At 45.1% G+C, this 22,513-nt stretch overlaps 1 protein-coding gene across 3 annotated transcripts in view; it reads left to right on the top strand.

The window, feature by feature from the left end:
- The window catches only part of ZNF277 (zinc finger protein 277), a 415,867-nt gene that overhangs the window by 88,419 nt on the left and 304,935 nt on the right, over positions 1–22,513 (top strand). For 2 of the 3 annotated variants that reach the window (XM_069627912.1, XM_069627914.1), the window contains exons 2-3: positions 4,751–4,952; positions 22,121–22,209. In XM_069627912.1, coding sequence (XP_069484013.1) covers positions 4,751–4,952; positions 22,121–22,209 — 291 coding nt within the window. The remainder of the gene's footprint in view (positions 1–4,750; positions 4,953–22,120; positions 22,210–22,513) is intronic. The other variant, XM_069627913.1, reaches the window with a different exon arrangement.

Raw genomic sequence — 22,513 nt, 5'->3', positions numbered from 1 at the left:
ATGATATCCAGAAGGCAAACAGCCCATTAAGCAATTCCGGAAATTCAAGGTCCAGCACCAGTAAGTAAACAGCGTAGTTGAAATAAAGGATTCTCTAAAATGGAAGGCGAGGAGGAACGGGTGCAGAGTAAGGAAGAACAAACAAATGAAAATGGATAATGGAAAACTGGGATACCAGGAGTAGAAATGCATGCAGAGATGAAGGAAGACAAACTTCGGGAAATAGCACAAAAATAAGCAAGGAACCTTCAATGCGCTGAGCGAGGCAGGGCAAACCCACATACCAGGCATTAGACGCAAGGGTCTGCTCGCCGTAACTTGTGTTTATTTCCCAGCAAGCAGAAACCCATCCCACGCTCAGTACGTAAACACTAAAGCGGATTAAAGGGTTTCTTGCAGTCACGCTGCTCGTCCTATTGGAAGGAGAAATGCCACTAGTGAGACATGGACGCAATCTCAAATGACCAGAGGGAACATGGTCGGTGCGTCGTGACAGATAGTCTGAATGAGGCTCGGTTAAACCTGTCGGAGTTCTTCTGGCTATTTGGAAACTCTTTGTGCATGGAGAAGCTGAATAGGCTGCTTGCGTGAAGGATATCCTGCTACATTGCTGTTAGGGATGTTTCGGTTCACTCCAAGGATCTTTCTGTCCTTGAAGGGGTAATTTAATTTAATTGGTCCGTTCGGGTTTTCTGGTTGGAAGAGAAGGTCATTGACCGGGGATGTAGTCTATCTGGGGATAGCTTGCCTGTACAATTCTGATGTTTGCATCCTTAGACAGGTTTCCTTGTGTCTTCCCTGCCTTAAGTGACAGGACTGGGTATTTTACCAGGTTTACTCTCCCCCAGTCTGTAATTCTGCTTCCCAGTTCCAGTCCGGGTTTGTTTCCGTTGCTAAGGGGCATTATGGGAAACATATTTTCCTATAACTTGTTTGGCTAGGCACTGTGACGAATCTGGAGACTTTGTCGCTTCTTCCCTAGGGGAAGCCAAATATTATCTGCTCACATGGGAATCAGTAATACTGATAATGCATCTATGGGTGTGGCTGAAGTTGATGCAGATAGGACCTCTCTGTGCTTCGCTCAAGGAAAAGATGAACTTTACACCTGTTCGAATGGTGAACTTAACACCCCCACCCCTCACTACAGCAGTGAGAATAAAGGACTAACGACCCTTGAGTGTGGAAGAATTGACATGCAGAGGCGGGCTTCCGACGTGAGCATGTCAGCAAGGGGTGGAAGCGTGCCGCACAGCGGAGCTGTCTGTGGCGCAGAGAGAGGCGAACACCGAAGGTAGCAGCCCCGTCCCGATTCACAGACATACTGGGGATGAGACACCAACATCAGCCAAAGCAAAACTTAACTGGAGGCACAACTACGCCAAGTAGTCGTGCTCTGAAACACTTGTGTATGAGCGCAATAGAAATAAAATATCAAGGACGTGGTGGGACTTGTGCCCACGAACAAACAATTAAACAAGGGACCATGGGAGGAGTGAATCCTCTGCTCCCAACGAGCGAGCAGAAGGGCTAGAGAATGCCACAATGAGCAGAGCCAGAGAACCGCTTGTATCCAGTCTAGAAGACTGGCAGGTGGGGAAGGGACGCTACTGCTGCCAAAGACACAACCTTACTCAAGTGGCCATACAACGTGGGAGGTTCGTAGATTGCCCAGGTCAAGGGGGAACAGAGAGAGCTAAGTGAAGTACAGGATGTCAGAGGGCCAGAGAGAAAGAATGAACAAGAGAAAAAGAAGGGTTACGAGAACCCGAGAATCTTAAGGAGATAAAAAAAAAAACACAAGAGCAGAGAGAACCACAAGTAGAAAAGAGGGGTTTTAGCTACCCCAGAGAGATAAGTGAAGTGGCGGGACAAAGAAACCCAAGGGAGCTAGAGAGGTCCAAAAAAGAAAACAAAGAACAGACATGAGGGGGGGCAGTGGCACTCAGACCCTGAATCTAGTGGAGAGAGAGTAACACAACTGGTGGAGAGTGATCAGGGAAATATCCCTCCATCTGAGGACATTTGGACATTTAGTTTTTATCTGTAATTTAAGACTTTGTTTTGTTATTTGAAGTCTGGAAACCTGTGGAACTTTAATAAAATGCCAGGAATTGTGAAATAAGGCAAACTGTTCAATTGAAGAATCCCGAAACCAGGAGAGATTCCTGGAAACCCTGGGAAATACTCTAGCATCTAACACTGAACGGAGTGAACTCCGTATATGGAGGTTAGCACAGGGGCAACACACTGGTCTTGGAAGCAAGACCACGCTGAGCAACAGAGGTTCAAATCTGCGCTTAGAAACAGAACTCTGGTATGGCATTAGGCGCATTATAAAATAAATAACACATTGTGCAGGGCACACCGCATAAAATTTATTTTATTTTTGTTTAAGTGGTAGGGCCCGTTTAGTGGACAGGTTTGGACGGAGGACTATTTTTCTTTCCACTATTGACAAGCACCTTAGTTTAGTTTGATAGGAAGGGCACTGCCCTTTACCAATAGGGTTAGTGAGGAGTTTTTCTTTTAAGTTGAATACAGATACTTGAAAAGTATGTCCTCTGGGTCCTGCGTCAACTGGCTCATTGTCAGCAGACGAAGTTCCAAGCAGGGAACTTTGGAACACACACACACTTGACCTTGTGGTACCTTGAGGGCCAGCCGTCAGACACTTCAAGATCCTTGGCAGGGTTGTGGTGGGCCCTCTCTTGCTTTGCTCTTCGATTACCTCCTCCTTACTATCAATTTCCTGCGCTTTATCTTTCAACTCCTGTGCCTGTCTTACTCTCTCTCCTCTTTTCCTCCTTGTTGAACCACAATGTTCCATTCTTTTCCGCCCCCACTCCTCTGTCCCTTTCTCTAGGCTTCTCCGCCTACTTTTAGTGGTTTGCAGCTTTTTCTCTGTCCCCATTTAGCTGCTCCTCCACTTTCGCCCTCTGCCTCTTTTGGCTCCAGTCACCACCTCTCTGAATTGATGTTCAACAATCCTTGTCCTCCTGACTGCTCCTTGTTCTCTGTCGCCTCCTGTCCTCTCTCTACTGATGATCCTGATTTCCGCACTCATTTTATGTTTTTTCTACTCTTACCCACCAATGTAATAACCCATGGACTGCTCAAGTGATTGTGAGCAGGTGCTGTTATTGGCGCTCAACCTGAGGACCTAACTATCTTTCAGGTGTTGTTAATCTGCGACCAGAGCCCAGCGAGGGTCCTCTGTCTAAGATTTCTTCGAGCCTGACAGCCATCTCGAACCTGGATGGCTTGCGGGTGTATTCCTAGGCACCTGGCATTGATCCAGTACTTTCACAGTTTTTCTCTGGTCTGTGCAGGGCTCAGTGAGTTCTGGGTTTGTGAGTAGCTGGGTATACCAGCTGTGGATTTCTGACATTATTAAAACCATGCCTCTGTGTCAAGGTCCTGGTCTTTGCAACCTATCAAGCTAGCGGAGGCCAAGACATTACATCCTTGAGAGTTGAGCTTCTACAGTTAACATTACATTGCTTTTCTTTGAACCCATTATAGGTATTCTCATGAACTACCTGGGGGTCTTTTCTTATGGAGAACATTGAACTCCCCAAAACTGCATAATGGTCATCTTCCCTATCCAGCAGTGGGTTCTTCCGGGACTTTGAATGGGTCTGTTGAATTGCGACTTCTTCCTGTTGAATCTGTCACAGTAATTCAAGTTTATCCATTCTACTTTTGGAAGCTAAGGAAAAGGATTTGTGGGTTTTTCTCCTTGCAATTTAACCAGGTTTGGGAACATTACTTTTCCGGAAATGCCTCTTTAGCTCCCCAGGCAAACTTGTCTTAGCAGACCAGGAGTTGTGAAAGTGGGGGGACGGGGGGGAAGGAGCAATGGAATAAAGGCTGCTGATGGACGGGAGAGCCTGGGAAATAAACACTATACCTCCTCTGGATCATGTATGACATGGTGGTTGGTGGCGCCCGGCCGCCAGGGTCGCACCCCATCACAAAGCCTCTTTTGGTGAACAGCAAGGACATTCAGACTCCTCCGCCGAAAAAGGGAAAAATCACAGCAACACTTCAATCCTGTTTTGCTCTTGTAGGAAGGCTAGAGTCATGAGCAGAGTGTTTCCCTCCGATAATAGGCTCGCCAGTGCACCTTTCTGCAATGCTTTGTCGATCAAAGCAAAGCAAAAACGAATGTCAGGGCAACTTGGTAGCTTTGCAGGTTCTTCCCAAAAAATTAAACGGGCCATTTTTTGCTTTCCACCAAGAAAATCACTTTACACTGCAAAATGAAACTATGTGACAGATTTACTGTGAAAAATAGTTGTTGAATTTTGACTGATGAATCATCCCACTGTCAAAGCAGCAAAGGCTGGTGCTCACATTGGCAATTCAAGACTTGGGGACTTGTTCACAAATATTTGCACTGGAGCGAATCAGGAGATGCCTGTGACCATCTCAAATGCGCTTCTGCTTTCTTTGATTCTGAAAGCCTAAAGTGAGAGAACATCTGGGGATGCCTGGAGTCTTTTTTTTTAGATGCTCACGTGCAAACAAAGATTTGCTCTACGGCATCTCAGCAGCTCCGGGTTTTGCTCCACTTTTAATAAATCCGGTGTAAGAAAGAAGGTGCAAATCATAGATGTATTTACTGATTGGCTTGGATGCAAATCTCTGTTAATTAGGTCCTGCATTCTTTCATTCTGAGTATAAGATTGGCCCGAGCTTTCTGCACCTCGATAATAAGTGATATTTCTTGTCTCCTCTCCTGCAGGCAGAACAGATAATATTCTGGAGCCTCTATGTTTGCCAGAAAGTCCAGGTGATCGCCCTGCATTGGAAGGTTCCCCATCTGTGCCTTGTATCTTATGTGAAGAATTTTTCCCCCCAGCAGAACAAGACCAGCTTCTCAAGCACATGCTTCTAGAACACAAGCTTGTCATAGCCGACGTCAAGCTGATTGCAGATTTCAGATGGTAAGGTAGCAACATTCCTGTGTTTTCAGAAGTATTCTCATTGAGTTGAATGTTGCTTTCAATGGTAGCCCAATCATTGTGATGGGTGGTCTGTTTTGCAGCACAGCATGTGTACCAAGTGTGCATAAGCCACGTGTCTTTATCTTGGCTCACGCCAAGGACGATCTAGATGTATGATGCTTAACTGTGTTTATTTTTATTATGATAATGAAGCGGCAACCTCAGAGCTTGCTTGTAATCATAAATCACTTTATTAGTCAGCTGATTTGCTGCTGACTATTGACTTCGCACGGTCCCCTGCACGTCTGCATTAGCACAAAGCCAACAGCTGCCTTCTCACACAAATTCAGTATGAGAGATGGTGCTTAAAGCTGGGTGCTTGTTTCTATTTGTGGCAGTGGAGTCGGGTGCGGGTTGATGACAAAGGGGGTTAAAATGAGAGGAAAGAAAAGAGCAAAAATTATATGGTGCGAAATAACTGTAGATTGAAAAAGACAGGAAAGGGAAATCAAAAACGACTGAAAATGCCTAACTCTGACGAAAAAGAATATTTCAAATCTTCTCTGGTCTTTGTATATTCATGGAACTTTAACGATTTACCATATCATTGGGATGTACAGATTGTCACAGTAAAGGAAATCCACAGTAGACCTGAGACACAAGATGGCAACACCTTTTGTTCTTTGCTAGCGAGTGGATGAACGCAAATGAGGCACAGGAGTTAAAGTAATATTTAAAAAGACATCCTATTAATAACTGAGTCAGGATGGGGGATTAGAAAAACCTGTGATGCAGTCCTAGTCTAAAGGGATCCATTGTCCTAGTCCTGTCTCTAGACTTAACATAGTACTGTTCATGGCCGCAGCACAGCTACTTGATCCTCTTGTAGCGACTGAGAGTCTCAGGGTGTCTAATGTGTCTGAGCACATTGCTTTCTTGCCTCTGACATGTTACCTTCGGGTCGACCACTAGGCTTGTTGAATGTAGACCTGACATATGCAAATGTACAGTAGCCAGATGGAATTATCAATAAGTGATCGCCGACCCAAATAACCGGACCAACTCAGAGAATGTGGAAAAATACGACTTTATTATCAGCTCAATAAAGTAGGAAAACCTAGTGAACAAACAGATTGCAGCTCACACACACTTGAAAATCTTTTGGTTACACAAAAGCTTTATACCTCAATGTACGTCAGCTATGACGTCATCCTACTGGACAAACAGTAAAAACCTATCAGACGGAGGGATTGGTAAGAGGAACTTATTTACCTATAGCTAATTTAGGTGTTTGTAACATTGACTGTTCCTTATCTGGTAGGCAAGCCTTGAACTACCTCTAACAGCGTATAATATAGATTATAGCAGAATAACGGCAACGGACTGGCTTCTGCAACAATGTATAGTCCATCATTGGAAAAGGCTCTTATGATTGGTTGGCATTCTCTCCCAAACTTGGAGATTCGGCTCATTAGCAGCGCGTAAGCAAAACGAATCTCGGGTGCGGGAAACAATGTCAGACGACTGGCCACTTGGCCAATTAGCCCACCATCCCTAATCTTTTAGGCCCTAAGCCAAGGCTTCTTCTTTGTAGTTGACCTTGCTGACAGTTCTCTTCCTTGTAACTTTAAAGTGAGTGAAGGTACATTGCTATGTTAGTCTGGAGCTTAATGAATAGGCCTTGTTTTCTGGTCTTGCACCACTTGTGAGGAGACCATGTTTTTGTCCATCCTGTTCTTCTATTGAGTTGTATTTGATTCAATTATACTGGGTGCTATTACTCCCCCTGGCTTCTGGAGACTTGCTGTCCATGTTATGCTTATGCTTTCTGCATCTTTGATTGTCCAATACTTGGCACTTGCAAATGTTCACTCCTTGGCTTATTCTAACAGAAATATGTTGTGCGTATGTTGCTTATCCTCTGACTCCTTTTTGTGCCTTGCAATTGCTTCTTGCTGCTGCATTCTTGAGACAACGCCAAACAAATACCCTTTGTTCTTTGCACAAAGCTGTTTTGCAGTGCCCGTTAGCTCTGCAGCCTTGGTCTCTCTCCTTCAGGTTTCTTGCTTACTATTTATAAAGAGTCAACGTCCATTGTCTCATCATGGCTTCTTTGCCCGTGTTATGTTTTCTACTGCAGCAAGTTTCTATGTATCTTGTCAACCTTGCGTTTCTGTGTATGTAAATCTACTGCATCTCTACTCTCTCATCTTCTCAGTATATATGATTTCTTCATATTCGCATATATGTTTTCACTTTGTTACTTCAGTCACATCTTCATTCTTTTAAGTATTCGTATATCGTTTCAGTGCGTCCTTGTGTGTTGTTTATGGCGTCACTTATACGATTACACTTATAGCTCTTCTATGTTCAGTGGTGTCTGCAGGCATCCTTCTACCACGTCATTTCGTGGGTACATTCAATACGGTTTTCTGAGCGCATACGTATCTCATATCTTCAGTGCAGTATTGGGAGGATACCTGGTGCCATGCACAATGTCTTCTTGATCTTTCAGTATGATGGAGGTGACATACATCTTCCTCTCTACACCTACCTGCCAATACTTGTGTGATTATCTCTGGCCTTAGGAGATACCCAAACTGATTACCAGTCGGGAGTTCCCTGTCCCCTCTATGTTTATTTTCAGACTGGTTATTCACCCACACCAGCCAAGGGTTGCCTCCATGGTACTGAGCCCACAACAGGCTCAGACGTTAACTGCTTCAATGATTATGCTCTGGGGTGCTCAAGTTCTCCCTCTCTCAGGGTCTCTGGCACTTGGCAGGATTTGGGATATAGCCCCCTGGAGGCTAGCAACACTCCTTCCAACCCAGTGATCACTGTTACTGACCGGATTTGGGTTATTACCCCATGCAAGCTCCTTGCAAAGTGCTCCACTTCTCTGTTTGACACCAGCCAAGGTCTGAGCCATTGTGCTCAATAAACACTCCTTTCACTATTCATAAACTCACCTGCTCTCTGGAATCCTGTCTTAACTCACTTACTGCCTGTCTCCCCCTGTCTCCTTTTATACTGCATGGGCAGTTTCAGTTGGCTTAATAATACCTGGGATAGTTTGATCCCTTCTTCCCTCAGCCCCTGGTTCCTACTACCTCCCATGTGTTTAATTTCTTTGAGTCATTCTTTTCATGTTAACCTCATTATTGTACTCCATAATTACTTGATTAGAGGCAGGCTTAAGAACCTGAGGGTTTAGAGTCCTGCCAGCATTTTGAGGTCACCCTGGCCTGTCATGGCCCTTAGGCTCATCCGCGTGTGTTCTGTAACAGGGGCCATATGTGCTGTTTGCTGTGTGCTCAGCTGCCCATTCCTCCAGAAGTTTGAATAAGAGTGTAGATATAAATCAACTGCCCGCTCTGTGATGTGAATGGAGCTAAAGCGCAAGACACTAGGTTACTTGCTTTTCCGATCAGCGACTGCATGAATTTTACTACTGCAGTCTGTAAACAATTTGCCCCTACGTTTAACATCCTGAAACTGTTGGGATCTTCTGTGGCAGCCTGTGCTAGGGCACTCTTACACAGAAGGCTTAGGGGGGAGACAAAGTCTAAGGTATCTGCTGTAGAACGCCTCCACAGATTGATTCACAGAGTGGAGTGGAGCTCCCGTTAGACCGCAGTCTTCTGGTCCTCTCCAGCAACCCTATCCAATGTAACTTTGGATCAAGGTTTACTTAATCTCATGTATAATGCCATCAAGATTTCTCCTAACATAATAATAAACCGTTCGCTTTACCCTGGGCTGTGGTTTATAAATGTTATTTAAGATCCCACAGTGGCGTTATTGAACCATAACGCACGTTAGAAGTTATTCATTTTTTATGTTGCTTGCTTTATACTGGCAGTAAATTACACCAGGGGTCCTATTAGACTGTGAAGACCAGGACAACCTATGCATACAACACTTTGGGCCTCATTACAAGTGTGGCGTTCCAAAAGCTTACCGGCACCCTTGTTTCTGGACCACCGCACTAAAAGTCTGCCTGGGAGGGCCGCTGTGCCCAGCAGGTCTGATCATGTTGTCATGAAGCACGGGCACCGTTGCTAACGGTGCCAGTGCTTTCGAGTTCCCATTCCCGTGGCGTCCTATCAGACTCCACGGGAATGGGGATTTACCGAATCCCCCGCCTGACTCGCCACTCCGCCGGGACTTGTAATGTCCCGGTGGCATTGGGAAATCAGGCGGCGGATTCAGGGTTTCAAGGTTGGCGGCAACCCGCCGGTAGCACCAGCGGGTTACCACTGACCTCTTAATGAGGCCCATTGTCTTCGTAGATGGAATCAATACGCATTTAGTCTTGATGGGTCATACAACTTAAATCATAGATTTCAGGGACAATACCCCTTGCCATTTAATCAAACAGGTTCCTACAAATCAACATGGTGACAGGCATTTTTTATTTATACGCAAAAACTACAACGCATATAAAGATGACAAAGAACAAGAAAAAATATATCTTTTTTTGGGGTTCTTTTAAAAATACATCCTTTTACGTCCCAAAGATCAAAACGCATGAAAGCTAAAACCATTCTGTGTACATACAAGTGCAAAAGTGCTACTAACAATATCTAAAGTGCATGTGCTGTAAACGTAGTGGCTAGCAAGGGTACGCAATCACTAGGATGGCGCACACACCAAGTCACAGTGGCAGCCTAAAATCGCAAGCCAACTAGTAATAAACAATAATGTAGTTTGCCTAATACAATTGTTCTGATAACACAGGACTTGACCACTGGGATGGATGTTGCGTATCACTCCATTCCCAACAACTCCAATGCTAGGCATACTAGTTTCAACAAACAAGAGAAGTGGAATCACCTCCTTGTGGGGTTTAATGACCACCCTAGCACACAAAATAACAGGCCTAAAGCCTTGACACAGCAAAGGTGCCTGGTGAGTGCAAAATGCGTGTCTTGCTGAAAATGAACCAATGAACAGGGTATTCTGGAGAATGTGTCTTGCTGAAAGATGACACAAGGGGCCTCATTCCGAGTATGGCGGTAAGGGATAGCGGCCACCGCTAACGAGAGCGGTGGCGGTAATTCCTTACCGCCATACTCCGAGTTCCCTTAGCGCCATGGTGCTTTTAACACCTGCTTTTAGCAGGCGTTAAATACCATGGCGCTAAGGGACCTTGATGTTAATTACGCCACCGTAATTTACGGTGGCGTAATTGACGCCTTCCCCACTCCCATTATGCCCTATGGGGCAAGAATGGGAATGGGGAAGGGTAAATGGGGATTGGGGAATTACCGCCCCGCCAACCTTGGAATGGGGCGGTAATTCCGCCAACCACCAAGGCGCTGCCGGTCCGGGTACGGCGTCAACCAAGGCGTTAATAGCGCCATTGGTTAGCGCCGTACTCGGAATGAGGCCCAAGGACTATGTGAAGATGGAAAAGGCACATTGTTGGCTTAGAGACAAAAAGCAGCACTTTGCCACACATCGAAATGCTGTGCACCGTGAAAATTAAGGAACCTAGGGAACATTATAACATGAAAATTCTAGTTGTGAAGAACAAAATGAACAGCTGCCTTTCACTTTGTTTTCCATAGTAATAAAAAAAGACCAAAGCAAGTAGAAAAGACTGATTAAAAAGGGCTTTGCATTTACTTAGAAGGCAAAGAAAGAATAAAGAAATTGATGTTACATGAAAAACAGGGTTTTCTAACAAACTGCAATGTCCAGAGGCATGTGCATTTCTCAAAAAGGAAAAATGTTGCTAAGAAATAATCTATTATGATGATCAGATGAACAGCGATGTGCAAACATGTTGAAAATAATAGGTTGGCCTCATGTCTAAAGAAAGATATTGTGCCGGGCGAAGTACTGAATTCTGGTCAGTGGGGCTGACTACAACACAAAGATTCAAAGTGCTTTCCCCCATTGCAGGACCTGCTTAGCTCCTTATCTGGAAGGGAGATCTCTTTGAGGCTCATGCACACTATGTATTTACAATGTTCTTTGTTACACAGAGCCAGCCCAGGTGGGTGAAATGTTTAAAAAATATACTCTATTAGATCTGAATTGTGGTCAACTCAAGATCACAAGGACAACATAGATAATGACAGCATGGCCTCATGATGTCGGAGGGCAAAGGTGAGCCATCTGCTGCAGCATAAGAATCCCTTCAGCCTATCAGCTCTCAAAGAACAAAAGGCTAATGCTTTTAGCCCAGCTTTAAATCAACATTCAGCCCAGAGACTGCAGAAGCTCTTGACTACGTGATTTCAAGGAAATGGAGAAATGAAACTCCTTAAACATCTGTGTAAATATATGGCTATTGACTTGCATTGCAAATAGCATTTTATTTAATAATTTTGAGACTGTGATACTTACAGGATTGTGATAGTTATTTTGAGGATAATTTTCAGACAACGGTATTAATGTATTTTATTTAGGCATTTATAGGAGCATGCACAGCCTCAGCCATGTAGGTGCTAGTTGCATTCTGGAGGGAACAAGCAAGTGTAGAAAGAAGTGTTACAAACATACTTATATACAAGCTATTTTCCACAGAATATGTCAAGTGGGTTGGTGAACGTTAATTGAATAGGTGTGTTTTTAGTTTTTTCTGAAGTTGGTATGAGAATTCTGATCGCATGTGACTGTCATTCTAATGTGATTTGGGGAATTTTAGTTATAACACAAAAGGTGTTTCTAGCTGCCCCGGAAAGGTTAGAAATCGGAAAGTTACGGAGCTAATGGCTTGTTAAATTAGGTATTTGATTATGAAGTTTCATATTCCCAACTATGTGAGTTTCCGCATAAAGGGGGGAAGAATCATAGCGCGCCTGTGCAATAACGTGCTGAAATGAAAGTAAGCTCCACCAATATTTTGTCATGAGTAGGAGATCATTAATATCTATATATTATGATATTTATTAGTAAATTACTACATTCTGGCATTTAGGGACTTTTTGAGTGGAAAAAGTTGTCATGCAAAAAAAATTGTAAATGATAGAAGGTGTGTACCTCTCTGTTTCAATCAAGGGCCTATCGGTAGAGAGGGATTTGCTCTTGGGAAGGGGAAGATAGGATAATCCTCCAATAAAAAAGTTAGTTTAGGTGTGGCTTATACATTAAAAATCACTTGCTCTATGCAGAGGGAACAAAGACCGATCAAGGGGCGAAGGAGAAAAAGGAAGGCCTGCCTAAAACCATCTTGTCGGAGAGGCCTTAAATTTGCATGGGAGAGAAACTGGGGAAGTCAACAGCTGACTGGGCGCCTTTTATCCGTGTGAAGAAGTGTGATCGAAGTCAGGTGTGTGTAATGAATAGTAATTGCCTGACCATTGTATTAGGACATGTTAGGTATATGGCTCTGGTGTTAGTCTGTTTTCGCACACAGTAAGCTGTCCGTGAGAAAGCGTTTGTGTCGGGAATGGGGGTCGGGGGGGGTTGAGTTCCTAAGTATCCTACCTGGTAGGACGGGGAAAAGATGTCACAGGGAAGGGGATACCGCGTTTCACCATCCTGTGTCCCACTCGCCGAAAACCCCTCATCCAAGTGATCCTCCCGCACTGGTCCACCCCCAGGAACTGGATCCAAAAGCAGTGGCCTTTTCCTACCCACCTGGATGACAGATCCCCGGGACTAGCGGGTGAGACACCATCCAATTTCTCACATAAGTGTCTGCTTCTGCTCGATTCAGTGGTCTCTGCGGTCCTTGGTTTCCAAGTGGAGATTTGTTCCTCTGTTCTATCCTGGCCTAGTTTTGTGAGCACCAGACCCACCACGGCTGCAGCGTGGTCACACTACCAGGTAAGACGGTCCTTCCATCCCCGAAGAAGGCGGTATCGACTTTCTTGGCATTGGTGTTGTGTTATCGTTGCCTTCTCTCCATGCTATCGCTTGTTTCGTGTTGTAGTGCGACTCTGCCCCTCCCCTTCAGAGGTTTGGTTCTTCGTACGATTCTTTCTCTTCCATTCAAGGTTCCTCGCCCCCTTATTCTCGCCACCATACTTCAAAGGGCCATGTTGCCTTTCGTCAGTTTCTGAGTTCAAGGGCAGCATTACAATGAGCCAATGATATAAAAGCACTGTCAGTATTTGTTGGATGCAGAAGTAACACCAGTCTCTTCTATTCCCATATATGCAGGCAGAGTATTCTTCATAGGGGGTTCCTTGTAGGAATGGGAGTCACTCGCAGTGAGGTCCCGCTTTCACTGATCCCTATGGCAGGTCTTGCTTAGCGGGCTCAACTCCATAGTGTCAAAGAGGGCGACTCCCCTGGGGAAGAAGGGACATGTTTCCAGATTTGTCACATTGCGCACTCACAATCTAGAGTGCTGCCTGCTCATTACTCCACAGAGATAACTAGGGTATTGTTGGCTGAATTCCCACAGTATCAACAATATATTCTAATCCATATTCGATGTGTACATTGCATAGATTGGGGCTGACTTTTAGACTAATAATATTCTACAAAAAATATTGTCAACATTAGAATATGCAGTAGGATTTCATGACCATAGCAGGCTATATTCATTTATTTACACATTTATATAGCGCACATAACCTTGAGGCATCTGGGCGCAATTCTTGACAGGTACAGTGAGGTTACAGCAGCATAGATTAGCAAGTACAGACACATTGTAGATAAATGTAGTTGCAGCAGAGATTAGAAAGTACAGTTACATCACAGATAAAAGCAGTTACCTATTGGGTACAGTATACGAATACAGGTGTGGTTGATGTTAGGAAAGATTTCATAATTGTATGTACTTTTCCCTCCATGTGGCAACCCCCAAACTTTTTGATGTTGTTTTACACCCTGATCTAGACTTTGCCGGAGAAGCGCAGCCTTCCGCCGCACTCCTCTGGGCTTTCGCTCAATTCTTATGGGGAAATTGACATGCCCTTAAGACAGTCAGTACTGGGAGACTTCGTTTCCCTTAGTCCTTTCCTCATGTTGAAGATTTTGTGCAACATGAAACAAGAGTGCACTGTAACTTACTTTACCGTGCTCTTGGGTCCCTAGTCATTCCAAGGGCCCTAGAAACTCTTGCTGGACTTATTATGAAATGTGCAAGTGTGTCACGGACAGGACTGGTGGAAACTATCGTTTCTCTTGTGTTTTGAACCCTTTTTCGCCATGTTATCCGCGCTTACCGCGTTTGGCACAAATGAGTGGCCTGGCTCCAAAATGACCATGCCACAAGGTTCTTTGTCCTGTCCGCTGACCGTCTTGCCCCTTCACCTTCCCCCAGGTCGAGCCAACCCGGGGCAGTCCTTATTTGGCCATGCACTTTCCCGCGAAACACAACGCTTTCGCGGACTTCTGCATGCCTTGTGTGTGCCTCCAGGATGTAGGCTGGGATATCTGTTCCCAATACACATCCTGGGTGCCAGAGAGTCTGGAGTGTCCTGAATGCGTGGGACCACTGGTCTGTGATAGGTCCACGTATGCTGTGAGTGTTTGTGAGCAGATCTCCCATTGGGTCCTCTCCGTTTTGGCGTGAAGGGAACTTTGGATACGGGGAGGCTGAAAACACCACTACCTGGTCGATCTCCTGAGTTCACACCGAACAAGGGATAAGGAGCCAAGTATCATGCAACAAGAAGCTGAGTTGAGGAACCGCTGGTGACCCGCTGAAGGTTTGGCACCCTGAACTGCTGTCGTCCTGCGAGACCCCTCTGCATCTAATCGCCCTAGAGGGTCTGCGAAGGCGCTTCGACCCATTGGAATAGTGGGATCAACTATTCCCGCTACCTTCATCAAACCATGCAAGTAAGCCTCTTCGGAAGTGTCCCTGGGCCAACCAGTGGGTTGACCAGCTTACGCAGGATGCTTTGCTCTGTCACCGCCGCCGTTTCGGGGAAGCCCTCGAAACTTGGTCTACTGCTTGCTCTGTGTCCACGGCACCCTCACACCGAATTTCGCACACTTGGCATTCCCAGGTCTGAAGTGAGACGAGTGCGCCCGGACCAGAGTAAACGCAGTTGCCGTGTTGCCCTGCTGTGGTAACAACCTGTGCACGTCCGCTGCCTTTGGGACACCCTCGACCCTTCATCCTGCCTCGCAGAATCTACACGGTGTCGAGACGTCCTGATCATCGCAACTGAACCTGCCAGCAACGTGAACTGAACTGGAGAAGTCTGGGTCTGCCTGCGTCGGGAACCGGTGGGTAGTCCATACCCCAACCGGTGGCCCCTCGCGCAGGAGCCCGTTTCTTTTCTACCGCTGTTGCGAAATACCGACTCTATCCCGCACTCTCGCCCTGCCTCTGCCCACAAGTGGAGGCCTTGCTTGAGTAGTGGGGACTTGTTCTGCATCGCTTAATTCACCTTCCTGAACTGCCTGATATCCTTGAAGAGGCCCTCTTTTGTCCATTGGCACCAGCACATGCAGGTACTTTTGAGCATAAGGCTCCTCTCTTCGTAGAGCTCGGACTTCCTCCTAGTTAGGTGTATTTCAGATGTCGAACTGGGTCTAATGATTACTTGCACTGCCTGTTTTCCTCCCCATCTAGGTGGTCTACATATTACGTGCTCCTAACTCCTTAGACCCCTCGGTCTTGTATTCATATTGTATTGATTGTGATGTGTTGGTTTACTTTAGTATTATCGTGATTCTTTGCTATGGTCAATGTTACAAAGGCCTTGTAATGTGTACATTTTTAATATAACACCTGTCTGGAGTAATTTGTAAGTGTCCTTGCTTTGTGAGCTCATTGAGGTCTTTCCGTCACCCTCACCCCTCTTGAGACTTAGTCTTGACCGCCGCAATCACTACCCTGATTGGTCTGGCTTGTCCAGAGGTTACCCTGTTCCAAGAAACTTGGCTGGCCTTCTGAACCTCTGCCCCTCCAGGTCCGAGTTCAGAAATCCATCTTAACAGTTGATGAAAGGTAATTTTGCAGAGCAGTTTCAGCCCCAAGACCTCTAATCCTTCGTTTACCAGATAAAACAAGGGTTTCCGAACTTCGGAGGGAACCAACTACTAGATGGTTCGATTAGTCTTTCGCCCCTATACCCAGGTCAGATGACCGATTTGCACATCAGGACCGCTACGGTGCAACTATGCAAAAGGGGTTTCACCAGGTCATGTGTGTAAGAATTACTGTTAGTGTGCAAAGAACCATGTTTTCAGGCTTTTTCTAAAGGTCCAGAAGGGAAGGTTCGACTTTTAATGACAGTGGTAGAGCATTCCGTAGTTTGGCAGCTACCACAGGGAAGCGGCTGCCACCTGCTTTTTGTAGTTTGAATCTAGGAATGGTTAGTACGTGTACCTGGGTGGAGCGCGTTGGTCTATTGGTCTGTTAGTTTGGTGTTTGGTGAATTTTAGATTGTATCTTTGCCCTGTAGACCTTAAGTATAATATCCACTGGATGACATGCTATTTGCAGTAGCCGACACAACGCGCCTACTGCTTGAGCCATTTTACCTAGTGTAAGGGGGGCATGGTATCACAAGTACGACACTGACACAAAAGGTACAATTTGTAAAAGCTTTATTCAATTTTTGTGTTTGGAAACATTCCTACTTTGCCCTATAGCTAGGATGGGAGTTGTCTCTACCATCAAATAATAAATAAAACAGTCCTAGTTGAGTCAGTCAAATCAAAATGGCCCACACTAACAAAACCTAATGCCTGCCCTATCTCTTGTACAAAAAGTGTGCAAAGGAGAATATGTATGCACAGGAAAATCAGTGCTAGAATATAAAGAATAAATGTGGCTGAGTCAGCTCTCCTCCCCACGTTATGTCGAACGCGGTCACATGGAGTAAGGCGGTCCCTGTAGACAGGATGACGCACCCTGGCTCAGATTCTCTAAACAAAGGCAGTTCAAAACGTGGATCGAGGCCTGCCTGGCCTTTTCACGTTAAAGTCTCTCTTCCCAGCTTACAAAACACAAAAAGTTCACGTAGGTCTTCCTCAGTCGGGCTTGGACCTTTCAAACGCAACACTTGCAGGGGTTCCCTTCCCCACGTTTAATTTACATCCTTTAGGGGTTCCCTTCCCCTAACTTATGACACTTCGGTCTCCCTCAGCCGGGCTTGCACATTTTCCTAATGTCAAAGACTTTCAAATGTGCGTGGCTTTTGCTATAGACCTCTGCAGGACCACTTCTACTTTCCCTTCAGCTCACACTCTTGTGTTAATTGCCCCAGTGTCTGTTGGTCTGGGTAGTTCGATGTCACATGCACAAAAGTTCAACATTCACCTTTTTACCCCCCTTTCCCGGGATAAATTTTGATCACTTGCTTCTTATAGTTCATTCACTTTATCACTTCATAATAAAAACATTTCAACTTCACAGACTTTGGAATGGGCTACTTGCTTTCGCCCGGACCACTCAGCTACTCAGTTCGCTGGTTTCACAGCTATCAGTAATTCAAAGTTCAGCACAGGTCTGCCTTCCTTCATGTCTCATCCACACGTGTGCAGCCTTCAATTCTGCGATACACTGTTGCAACCTCAATCTTTGCTTAACACACACCTGTCTTTCATGTCGCTTGCCAGCTCACAGGCTGTGTGCATTCCTTTCTTGTCTTTGCATTTTTAATTCACGAATCAAGGTTAATGCCACTCGTTGGCATCCTTGAAACACAATGCACTCCTCTTGTCTGGGATTTGGCCTTCTCTACGTGTCTTTCACAGCTCTTTGGAGGTAACAACCTCTTGCAGGGAACTCCTGGGTTTCTCTACCCTATGCTCTCATCGCTCTGCTCCAGTAGGTTTGCCTTCATCCCGGAAGTTCTGCTCTTGCTCGTGTTCCACCTTGCTCAGTGTGTCTCCCTATGCTCCACCTTTTATCTGGACGGGAAGGCATTGGTATCAGATGTGTGTACTTAAAGTCAAGTGCCTGACTTTGCCTGACCTGATTAGCAGGACATGTCCAATGTGATATGTAGGGGTTAGCCTCTTTACTCTGTCACCCTCTTCCTTGGCCCAGTGTTTGTGTGAAAGGGGGGGGGGGGGAGTTGGGACATCTGAGAATCCTATAAAAATAGGATGGGTCATGTGTACGGGAAAGGGGGGAATACCGCGTCTCACCATCAGTCGCCTCACCCCAACTCCCTGAAGACCCCTCACCAAGCTGATCCTCCTGCACTGGTCACCCCCAGGGTCTAGATACAAAGGCGATGGCTGTGCCCTAGCTACCTGAGAGAGAGAGATCCCGGGGACTAGTAGGTGAGACACCCTTTGGTTTCTCACACCACCTGCTTCATAACATGCCCTCACCCATTAAACTCCAAAATAAAGCAGAAGCCTAAATAATCAAATTCTTCCATGTTTACTGTGTTTGATCTAAAAGAAATGTATGTTTTGTTTTACGACAATTTATAACACTTATTTACCAACGTTAATTTAAAACATACTGTCTTTCATAATGGAAGTATAACCGTCAATTAACATTTGAAAACCTTTCGAGTTCTTGCCATTAAAACCACATTGTCGGTGTTCGCCAGCATTGGTAATTGATGTGATCCATACAAGGGCACATCAGTTGACATGTTTTCTAAAACACGTTGCAGGCCATTGGTGCAAACATTAAAAGAAAATTGGGCAAGGACACAGTCCCCCCCCCAACTCCTCTCTTGATTTAAATCAGTATTGTACATCTGCCCCTTCTGTAATACCCCACGGACACCCCTGGCAGTCACGCTCTTTGCAGTTCTTCTTGCACAGCAGGTTTTAGGGCTCCCAAATCGGAGAGATTGATTGATTGACTGATTGATTGATTTCTGCCTTATAGTGACCCTTTCGGCATCTCGCTACTCCTAACATCTGGGTCCAGGTTTCAGTATTTTGTAACTAGTCAAATTACAGTTAGCCTTTACTTCCACCTCCCCGTGTTTTCCACCTTCAATCTCCCTTCTTTCTCTTCTGGTTACATTGGATGTCCTCGCTGCAATGGCTCCCTTGTAGCTCTTCCTCAGTGTGGTCTCCCACCATCAGGCCGTTTGCCACATTTACTTCCTTGTAGAATACAACCACCTTCGATTCCTGATGTTGCCACCTCCTCAGTACTCATTTACAGGTAAATATGTTTCCTGAAATCGACAAACTGGCAACATTGTTTCATGCATGGGCATTCAGGGCTTGAGCGGGTGGGTGTCTCTGGGCATTTTAAATGTCTTATTTTCTACTGTGTACTTTTTTTTTTTTTTTACAACAGTCACAATATGAATTGTAAAAGTATCTTGTGGGTAAAGCTGTTTTCCAATGAATTAATGTTCATATTTTATTCTGGGACTTTGCGACTGGCTAAGAGGGTTTTGAGGCTTTAATTTGTGGAGGGCGTGTACATGTATCTCTGGCATCACTCTCCCCTGCCTTATGATGCAAACCAAGTAAGGGTGAAAAGGGGATTCTGCATATATGGCCCACAGGCCAATCCCCCACTGACTCGAGGGGGCACTAACCTCCAAGTGCTTCCCCAAAATGAGTCGTGGGACTTTTTCCTGTTCCCTTTTCAGATATTTGCATGGCAGTTACAGAGTCCTATCTGTCCTTTATGTACTGTTGCCATTGTGCAACCTCTATTTTGCAGTTGTTTGTTGAACGATGTTGGCTAGGATTGCACAGAATCAATAATTGTACTGCTGTTCCTTGCCGATTTCATTGGCTATGTTTTCGTCCTATTGGCTGTCCATGTCCGTCCTCCTCTTGCAGCTTCCCTTATCTATTTTCCTGGGGAGCCCCCTTGGAATCCACATTGCTTCTTCACTCCCACCTATCCTCTCCCATTTCCTTCCAAAACGCATCTCCCCAGTACTCCTTTGATCACACAGTACCGCCACTTCCAACATCTCCACAACTCATCTATCTGTGCAACTGTCATCACGTTTCCCGCCTCCTCACTTCCTCTGCTCATGCTCTGCAGAAGCTCCAGTCTGCCTCTTTCTGTGCATGCTTATTGTCTTCTTTAGTGTGTTTTGCACAGTGGTTACGTTTGTGACCTTATTTGTCATGATTCACAATGGCTTCGTTTGGGGCTATTGTCTTGATTCGGAAGCTAGAGTAGATAATCAAGTGGGACAAGCTTCCCTGTTCACTTAATTGGAGGCAGGATGCCTTTCCAGCTTCGAGGGGGGAGGAAGGGGTCTCCTCTGCAATGTCAAAGGTAGTTGTGGTTAATTAAAATATTGCATGGCTATCTGCCATGCCCTTCATACAGTTAAGCTTTAGGTTTCCACTTTATATTGTATTTATGACTAATGCTGACAAATCCATGATGGAGAAGTTTAAGTTACTTCCCTAACTAACAGACACACCTTTTTGAATCTACTTGCACCCTTACACTACACAGGTGAACCCCCACACACATCTTTATGCTGCTAGCACCTCCTCCACCACCACATTAACTTGACATGTTTATGCAGCTTCATTGCACATGGGTATGCATTGAAAGAAGGGTTGGTTGAGGGTTTAGGTGGGTAGAGGGAGAGACCTAGTGTTGTTGACGAGTACAGTCCTAAGAACCCAGGTACAGGTGGTATGTGGCTTGTGCTGCTGAAACATGGGTATATGTTTTACGGCAGAAGAAAACCCAAGATTTAGTGGATGACCGCACTGCAACACCAGAGGGTTGCTGGTCTGGTGGGGACAGAGAGGGTATATGTAAAGTAGAAGGCGCAGCTCGCTGTGCATTGGTGACTAAACATGTAGTTGTTCTGTGAACCTATGTTTGGGAAGGTTTCCTCATTTAGTAGCCTGTAGCTTGTTTTTGCCGAATTTACACTGAACTTGTGTTACTGCTAATGTGGAGGGGCCTGAGCACCCAGTGTTATGTCAGATGAGCACAGATGATTATTGTAGCTTGGCTTCAGTATCACCGAAAGGGGACTGAGGAAAGTGAAGCCCTGTGTAGTAAAAGCACCTGCATTCTTCACATTGCAAAAGTACTGGGGATCAGAAAGCGAAGGACACGTTTGCCCTTGTATCTCTGCCCCTACATTTCTCATCTTGAACGTCCCTGATTCACAACAAGGACTTGAGATATAGAAAGAGCTGACTATTGAATATGTGTTTAATGTTACTGTAGTTAGCCTGTTCTTGCATACTTAAGTGGCTGGCCCATTCCCAACACTTATTTATGTACTCTCCACATATATAAGTGGAAAAGATTGTTTTTTAAATATTGCTTGTAAACTGCACTAACTCGCGAGAATGCATGACTGTCTAACACCAGGGATGGCAATTCAAGAGGAAGTTTGCATGGGTGATGCATTGTTTAAATCATTGCAGCTAATGAACAAATTGCTTTCCTTCGGTAATGTTCTTTCTGGTGGACTCATAAATCCTCCCACGGATTCCTCATCTTTGAATTATCCCAGTCAACACTGGAATTATTTTCTTCAGGCAGTAGGTTGCGCTGTTCGGTTTCATCGTCGACCATCTTCTCGCAGTTCCGTCTCGTTCTGAGGCATCGTCATTGGCGTGCAAGTACGTAGCAGTTGGACCCATTTTCTGTAGTTCTGCTTTTTCTCACACCGGAAAGGTGGAGGAAAATTGATATAGCTGACTAGATCGCTCACCAGTGTAGGGGGAGCACGATAGTTCCATGATTTGCAGAGTAAGTGGGAGGGCGATAAGGAATGCTTGATCTTTTCCCTGATCTCAAATAGTGGTTCGATGACTCAAGGCTTAGTGCTAATTTTCTAGGGGATGTAGTGTCGACCCTGGATTTTACCAGTGTTGATTTCGAAGAGGCCATGCCTGTATGTAGCCCTGCCAGTCTTTCTCTAAGCGCCTTATGTGTCATCATCTGACAGGATCCACACTCCTTGGTTTCATGATCTTTTCCTAAGCAGAAAAGACACGCAAAGTGTGGTTCTGTCACTGACATCGATCAATTACATGATGTAGAGGTCTGAAACTAGATTATTTGAAGTCATGATCAACATTTTCTGACAAGTAACCGTCTCAATGTTCTGATGTGTTGCCACAGAAAAAAGGGAAGAAAATAGCGCAGATGGCTTCGTACCTGCACGTCAATAACGCAGTTTGGGCATGAGATGGGACCAACGACAGAGGGTGATTGACGACTCAGCTGAAAGTGCCTGGGATAATTCAAAGTTGAGTAATACATGGGAGGAATGTCTCCATTAGACGTTTTATTTTAGCTCACATCGCAGTTGCCCGTTTGTCAGTCTTCCAACAGGGTGTTGATCAATTTCCTTCTTTTCCTACAGGTATGCTTTATATTGGAGGAAACGGTTCACAGAGCTGCCCATAACAGACTTTTGTACGGTGATAAGAACCAACTCAGAGGCTTCAATAGGTAAACCAGTTTCTTCAACTAGCTCTAGCAAAATCAGTAAAAATAATCTCTCTATCTGTGGCAACGGTTAATTGAACATTCCTGATAGTAACATCTCACTAACTCCCTATACGGCCAAGATTTTATAAGGATGAAAGAAATCATAACACAGACATGAAGCATATACCATTGCAAGGAGTCCAAGTGCAAGCTGGAGAGTATGTATAGCTTCCATTAGAGAATAACATAAGGTGGAATAAAGTTGCTTCCACAACAAGGTTATTGCTGAGCTGTTGAGGTTGCAGGGCACGAGACCTCACAGTAG

The sequence above is a fragment of the Ambystoma mexicanum genome, chromosome 12 (assembly GCF_040938575.1).
Source record: "Ambystoma mexicanum isolate Mex_15411 chromosome 12, UKY_AmexF1_1, whole genome shotgun sequence".
In the NCBI taxonomy this organism is placed as follows: Eukaryota; Metazoa; Chordata; class Amphibia; order Caudata; family Ambystomatidae; genus Ambystoma; species Ambystoma mexicanum.
The sequence above is the reverse complement of the archived record's forward strand: the minus strand, read 5'-3'. Positions and strand labels throughout refer to the sequence as shown.